The sequence below is a fragment of the Protomyctophum parallelum genome (assembly GCF_964188405.1).
Source record: "Protomyctophum parallelum genome assembly, chromosome: 2".
Classification (NCBI taxonomy): Eukaryota; Metazoa; Chordata; class Actinopteri; order Myctophiformes; family Myctophidae; genus Protomyctophum; species Protomyctophum parallelum.
The window spans coordinates 39,991,565-39,999,801 of NC_139699.1; the positions used below are offsets into that span (position 1 = coordinate 39,991,565).

At 42.2% G+C, this 8,237-nt stretch overlaps 1 protein-coding gene across 1 annotated transcript; it reads left to right on the forward strand.

The window, feature by feature from the left end:
- Positions 1–1,102: 1,102 nt before the first annotated feature.
- LOC310854616 (ras-related and estrogen-regulated growth inhibitor-like) lies at positions 1,103–6,221 on the forward strand (the record flags this gene model as incomplete). The annotated part of the gene is made up of 5 exons (XM_083759291.1): positions 1,103–1,260; positions 1,902–1,958; positions 3,448–3,521; positions 4,560–4,636; positions 5,687–6,221. The coding sequence occupies exons 1-5, from the start codon at positions 1,125–1,127 to the stop codon at positions 6,219–6,221; spliced, it is 879 nt and encodes a 292-aa protein (XP_083615417.1). The 5' UTR covers positions 1,103–1,124.
- Between the last annotated feature and the right edge of the window lie 2,016 nt (positions 6,222–8,237).

The window sequence follows — 8,237 nt, forward strand, 5'->3', positions numbered from 1 at the left end:
ATCATTGGTGACGAGAGGTTAATGCCATGGATCATAGCCATAGTAGGGGATCATGTAGTAGCTGATGGACAGTCTGGGATCCGCCTACATGATGACGTCACGTCAGCCTGCTACTAACTTGTGAATTCATGGAGTGGAGCTACACATTCTGATAGATGGACTGAATGAATATGGAGCTACTCATTCTGTCAGATGGACTTCTTGGATGAATGGATTTTAGCCTACAACGCCTGGAGTGTTCTACCATGTATGCAAGTGGACTCCGACTGTCTGGGATCATTGGATCACAGCTGTAAGAGACTTATTTGCATCGGATGGACGTACAGACAGTGAATATATATGGACAGGATTACTGTACGAGTGTTTTATTATTCAGTAACAATAAGAGAAGAGTGGGCGATGTAAAACTGGTAGGCCTAGTTGGTCCAAAATGTAAAAATAATGTAGCCTATATTTGAAAATCGGTCTTAATTAAGTATAAAGTACACACGATTTATAGAACAAATTTGTCATTTAAACTAATATTTCTGCAATTGCTCCAAATCGGTAACACGTGCAAATCCAACAATCTTGGACCTAAAGAATAATGTTCATTGTATGTGTAATGTTCACTCTATCAGTCAAAAGGTGAACCTGGGTCAAATACTGGAGATGGACATGACGTCATGTAGTTCACAGTTGGACAGGACAGTCGTTTTGGATGTATAGTTTATAGATGGACAGTGAGTCTAGGATGTCTGGGTCAAACTGTGGACAGTAGTTTATAGATGGACAGTGAGTCTAGGATGTCTGGGTCAAACTTTGGACAGTAGTTTATAGATGGACAGTGAGTCTAGGATGTCTGGGTCAAACTTTGGACAGTAGTTTATAGATGGACAGTGAGTCTGTCTGGGTCAAACTGGACAGTAGTTTATAGATGGACAGTGAGTCTAGGATGTCTGGGTCAAACTTTGGACAGTAGTTTATAGATGGACAGTGAGTCTAGGATGTCTGGGTCAAACTGTGGACAGTAGTTTATAGATGGACAGTTAGTCTAGGATGTCTGGGTCAAACTGTGGACAGTAGTTTATAGATGGATAGTGAGTCTAGGATGTCTGGGTCAAACTGTGGACAATAGTTTATAGATGGACAGTGAGTCTAGGATGTCTGGGTCAAACTTTGGCGGGTTCTCCAGGACTCTGCGGAGGACAGGTAGTCTACCTCTGGCCAACAGGACGGTGAGGATCGTCATCCTGGGACAGGCTGCTGTCGGCAAAACAGGTCTGTTCATTATTATTATTATTATTATTATTGCTAAAGGGACCTCCCTACCCCCTCCCACACACACACACACACACACACACACACACACACACACACACTTTTGAGAAACAATGCATCACATCACATGATTATTGTATGACTCTTATAGTTTGTATTTAAATAATTCAAATTGTCAGCTTTTAATTGTGACGATAGCCACGTAAAGGGACATTTCACCGCTGGAAGAAACTGCAGTCATTCAATATTAATAGTATTTGTAGTAGATAACAGTAGCACAATTTCAAATTTGCACCCTATATGGCCATAAAAAATGCATGTAGTTTGTAGTCCTATAGAGACTAATGCATTGGTGCACGTATACTGCCCCTCCTTGTGGAGAGGGGGAGGGCTGTCTTACTGAGACAAGTCCAGGAAGGAAGTGAGACCATTTGAAACACTAAAATATCTAAAAACACATATTACACACAAAAACACCAGGAAAATGTTTATTGTGTCCTATTAAACATCATTAAAATGAGATCTGGTTACTGAAGGGGTGAAGTGGCCCTTGGTGAATTTGGAGATAATATCTATATTCTCTGTCTAAACTCAACTCAAAATGTTATTTATAGGTCTCTCTGTCTTTTTTTTTTTTTCAGCGATGGCTGTAAGGTTTACCACTAGAAGATTCATTGGAGAGTATGATCCTACGTTAGGTAAGTTTATGAATATGACCCAACAATGGTATATATGTTTATGAATATGACCAATCTTTGTTTTGGTTTTATTATTATTATTTTTATCCCACGATTTTGCAACCCATTTTTTCATCCAGTGTCAATTATCTATCTATTAATGGGCATGGCTATAGCAATTCAGGGACTGGAGCCGCAGGCTAGCTATATGTTTATGAATATGACTTTAGGCATGTAGACTCTCATATTTCATATGTATGACTTTATAATGTATAGGCTATATTTAAGATGTCATTAATGACTTCTTCTTTCATAATATAATGACTTCATTACTTAATGTAAATGTAACTCAACCATATTACAGATTTTAATCTCCAGATGTATTTATGATCTAACCAGTGCTGGGATTGGTAGCCTATTATGTGACAAAGTAGGCTACCGATATACAGTATGCTAAAAAGAGTACAAATTAGAAAGTAGCCTACAATGTTACCTTTAAAATCCATTGCTGCATGTATTGCATATAATCATCAAAAAATAATCATCAAATTAAATATGATGATGTCTGAAAAGAGCATGGGCTGAAATACTTTTTTGAGTGGTGCAACCACTCCCTTACGGAGCTGTGTGTGTGTGTGTGTGTGTGTGTGTGTGTGTGTGTGTGTGTGTGTGTGTGTGTGTGTGTGTGGGTGTGTGTGTGTGTGTGTGTGTGTGTGTGTGTGTGTGGGTGGGTGGGTGGGGGGTGGCTGGGTGTGTGCGTCTGAGCACGAAAACAGCATGGTTGTTTTTCACCACCTTTGCGCAAACCTAACACACACACAAACACACACGCACATATTAACTATGTATATATGGTGATTTCGGGTGTGCCAGTACAGTACAGTGACAGTACGGTACAGTAGGGGGACCCCCACACGGTAACTCTGTCATTTCTCAACCGTTTCGGACGCGGGGCGGCTCACCGGAATCGGCCCGGCCCCCTGGGTGCGTTCCTGTGGGTCTGGAACTTCTGCCCCCCCCCCCCCCCCGGGGACCCCCACACGGAGTTGCACCACTCACTTCACATGATTTTTAAGAAATAGGCTATTATGTATAGTAGTTAATTATAATTTTTACCACTATTTCTCCCCAATGTAATCATTATGCCAATTAAATTCCTCTCCACACACATTACTGTGTTGTCAATGCTGTATACTGTATACACCTGCCAGTGAAGAACCCCCACCGGGAGGACGTAGAGCCTGCCTAACACTCCCAACTGACAGGCTCCGGCCGCAGGCCCGCAGCCCGTAGGTCCATAGGTGTACATGCTGTTTAGTGTTTACACAGCCGCCTCACGCTACTATATGGGCCTCATGGCTCGGCAAGGCTTGGAGTTGGACCTAGTGGTGGTGGGGAGGGACTTTCCACTGCGCTACCTTGTGGTGCTATTTTATGCCTTTGTTTTTAAACCCTGCAGAACGTTGAGATTTGTAAATATGTAAAAATGAATGTATTATTATTATTATAGAGAGCATCTACAGACATGAGGTGTCTATTGGAGGAGATGTGGTCAACTTTGAGATTTTGGACACAGCAGGACAGGTGAGATGTTATGATTCAATTTGATAATGTTATGATTTAGTTCACAATACTTTAATTAATCATTTATGTTATAATATAATGCAACACATGAATCTACATTCATATTAACACATTATACCTCAAATGATGATTATATTTCTATACACTATATTGCAGTGCGTTATCAACATGTGGGAAGAAAGATATTCTGAAAGACTTTCTGCTGTCCAATTCATTTTAGTTACTCTTATTGTTATTTGTTAGTTTTTTGAGGGGCCTATATACAGCTTTTGTCCCAACACGTCTCATATTAAATATGAGACGTGTTGGGACAAAAGCTGTATATAGGCCCCTCAAAAAACTTTTGCCATTTACAATGAAAGGGGAAATTAGGTCATATGTGCCTCAAATATGACTTACTTTTTTTTGTGGCAACACAAACATTAAATGCCATTGACAATGAAGGGAATATTTACGTCATATGTCGACGAGCAAATCGGCTAACCAATCACATAAATCCAGTTGTTCATGAGATGATGTATGATGATGCATATTATGAAGCCATTTTTAATTAATATTTTCATGGAAAAAAATTGAATCGTGCAAGAATTCTGATCTCAATTCTTGTGGAGGAAAAACGAGATTCACACTTGAGCAAGAATCGTGCAGCACTACTCCCCAAATGATTGAGGGGGAGGGGATGAGTAGCGTATAGCCTATATAGCCTATAGCTATAGCATAATATGAGTAGACAACTAGAAAAAGCGCTCCTCGGAGCACAGGTCTCCTGCTGCCCAACTCAAATCATGAACGCAGCTTGCAATATACGTGAGAGTTTGCATACACATCTACGCACCTGTCACCTGTAGGTGTGCAAAAGCCTTGCTTTTTATTGGGGGATCCCCCGTTAAATCTTTTGGGGGGGTCAGTGGGTCACAGCCTGCAAGGTTTGGGAAATGCTGTGTAATGCAACACACAGAGGGAGGTGTTCCTGCCTTGAAAGGTATAATTATGTTTTACACACATCACAAGAGCTCATTAGCGGCCCCTTTCTGTCAGGAGGAGGATGCTCTTCTGATCGAGGAGAAGATCAAGTGGGGCGACGGCTTCCTGATCGTCTACTCTGTGACTGACAGGTGATCATTTGTTTGTTTGTTTTTTGCCGAGAGGATGATTAAACACTGAGGCGAAGCAGAGGTGTTTAATCATCCTGAAGGGGGTTATTTATCAACAACAACTGGTGTGGGGTATATTATCCCACTTATTACACGGTTACTTAATAAATACATTCATAAAATGACCCAAAAGTAACAACTAAACAAAGTACTTGCTGTTGAAAACCCATACACCGGTGTTATTCCATAACAAGTTGGTCATTTTCCAGACACGCTTACAAGGTAAACACAAACATAGAATGCAGAGAAACAGTGTAGTGTCTCAGTAAACTATAGGATCACTAGAATACAGAGAGATGTGAGTATCTCAGTAAACTATAGGATCACATAGAATGCAGAGAGACAGTGTAGTATCTCAGTAAACTATTATGATCATAGAATGCAGAGAGACAGTGTAGTAGTATCTCAGTAAACTATAGGATCACTAGAATACAGAGAGACAGTGTAGTATCTCAGTAAACTATATGATCATAGAATGCAGAAAAACAGTGTAGTGTCTCAGTAAACTATAGGATCATAGAATACAGAGAGACTGAGTATCTCAGTAAACTATATAGGATCACATAGAATGCAGAGAGACAGTGTAGTATCTCAGTATAGGATCATAGAATGCAGAGAGACAGTGTAGTAGTATCTCAGTAAACTATAGGATCACTAGAATACAGAGAGACAGTGTAGTATCTCAGTAAACTATATGATCATAGAATGCAGAAAAACAGTGTAGTGTCTCAGTAAATTATAGGATCATAGAATGCAGAGAGACGGTGAGTTTCTCAGGAAACTATAGGATCACATAAAATGCAGAGAGACAGTGTAGTGTCTCAGTAAACAATAGGATCACAAGTAGAATTCAGAGAGAGTGTAGTGTCTCAGTAAACTAGCATACCAGGTAAACAATGAACCTAGCATCTGATTCTGTCTAAACAACAAGTTATCTAAATGACAATTTTACCATTTTACCATCATATGAGTACATCATTAAGAAAATCGTTATTTCTGTGTGATTGGCAGGTGTAGCTTTGATGAGGTGATGCGCCTGTGCTTCCTGGTCAAGCACCTGAGCGGGGGGCGGTGGGGGGGCGTGGCTGTGGTAGCCAATAAGAGGGACCTCCAGTACGACCGCATGGTGAGCCAGGAAGAGGGTCGGAGCCTGGCCAGCGGTCTGGCGCTGCCCTTCTGGGAGATCTCTGCGCGCGACGGTCTGGACGAGACCACCCAGGTGTTCCACGACCTCTACGCACAGCTTGTCCAGCAGGCGGACTCTGGCTCCACCCCCCCGGCTTCCTTCCACCGCAGGAGGGGCGTGTCCAAACTGATGGAGCGAATCCCCCGCCTCAGCAGCTCGGCCGGAGCGACCAGGGGAACTGCCGGACCCGCGGGTGGGTCCCTCGCTACCCTGAGGACCAACTCCTCCCATGGAGGACACCCCAGGACCAACGCCCCGACCCCCTCTACCACCACTGCCTGTGCCGGGGGTCCCGGCACCTCCTCACGGAGCCCTGGGCTCCTTGGGGCCTCTGGACGCAGAGACCTGTTGTCTGACTGATGTGAGACACAGACTAAATGCTGTTCCTGAATAAACAGTGTGGGTTCGAATCGTCACAGCCCAGCAGGAAAACGGCCCGTGAATAAAATGAAAGTGCAATAGAGAACTACTCGAGCCCACAATAATAACACTTTATTTGTATAGCATCTTTCATGACATGAAATGCAGCTCAAAGTGCTTTACAGAGCAATAAAGAAAAAAGAAAAACAGAAGCATAAAACAACATTACGTTTTTTTCCAATTTTTATTTATTTTAAGTTTATGAGGTGACAGTACGTACTTAATTAGACCCCTTGGTTTGGTTGCAATGATGCCGTTCCTTTGTATTTAGGGTTTCTTCCTGGAAGCTGAAACCTTGTCAAATGTGTCAATGAAAAAAAACAGTGATATAGTGACATCACAATATCACCCCTAACCCCTCCCCCTTTATCCATACAACAACAGCTGTGGGTGCGGCTTCAGTTCAGGTGGATCAGCACCCATCACCACCCACCGCAGGCAAACCAGGCATACTTAATGAACTGGTGGGCGTGTCCACATAAAAACGTCATTTTAACAACTACTGTACACTTTTTAGAAAAAGATTATATAATAATAATACCTGATGATCATGTTTTAGGGTGAAAATAAAATCACAACAACACCCCATCTTTAAAATAAAGCAAAAAAGGCAGTGAATAAGGCAATACAGTGAGGTCATGAATAACAACATAGAGATTTAAAAATCAACTAAAAGCAAGAGTGAAGAAATAGATCTTGAGCTGTGCTTTAAAGATGTCTACATGTGGCTGCCTGTCTAAGGTGTAATGGGAGTTTATTCCAAGCCGTCAGGCCGTAGAAGCAGAAAACTGCTTCAGTGTGTTTGTTAACCTATAGGCACTTTGTCCTACAGGTCAGTAGGTGACAGAGATAAAAAGAGTAAAAGTAAAAACTTAAAAACAACCAGGAGCCAATGTGAAACTAAAACGGGAGTAATCATCTTATTTTAAGTTAAAACTGTATCATCAGCATAGAAATATAAATTCACTCTGATCGCCGTGGTAATACGTTCTCCCAACTGCAGTATACAGGGAAGACAATAAATGACCAAGAATTGAGCCCTATATGGAATACCAAAACTGATGTTGTGTTTGTCTGAATCAAAGTCAACTAGAAAAAGTGCCCTTCCGGGCACAGGTCTCCACCAGGTTATCCACAGATCCGTGCAGTTAGAGGTAAAAACACTTTTTGGCCAGTTATAGCGCCACCTTGAGGCTGAGTTGAAATTGTTCATGTGGCATTTCGTCCTCGGCCTAGTGGGAATGTGGGTGCACAATTTCACGGAAATCACGCGATGTGTTCATGATTTGCAGCATTTTGTTTGAAACTGAGCACCTGTGAACTTTGGAAGCCAATCTTAACCAATCAGGATGGAGTCTGATAAATCTGAAAGACCAGTTTCGTTGAATGGCTCTAGAGAGACTGTGTAGCAATTTGCGTGATGTTTGGACAAAATCTGTAGGTGTACTGTGCAAAAACGTGTTTTGCACAAAGCGGCCTCCTGGTGGCGCTATAACAGGCCGTTCTGGAAAGTTTGGGGCAGAGGTTCATGGTTGGCATCCAGGGAGTGTGTGTGCAAAATATGGCATTGAAAAACTTGTTTTGCACAAAGCGGCCTCCTGGTGGCGCTATAACAGGCCGTTCTGGAAAGTTTGGGGCAGAGGTTCATGGTTGGCATCCAGGGAGTGTGTGTGCAAAATATGGCATCGACCGGGTTAACGGTGGCCGAGATTAGCTGTTCACGGACACACACACACACGGACACACACACACACACACGGACGGACGGACGGAGTGCAAAACATACTCTCTCCCCATGCCTTCGGCCTGGTGGAGACAACTAGATTGACAAAATAACTTCTGCCTGTTACATTAGGTATGTGGAAAACCAAGACAAGGTTGTACCAGATAGACCTATCCAGTACTTCAGACATTGCATTAAAATTGTACGATCAATTGTATCACATGCAGCCATTT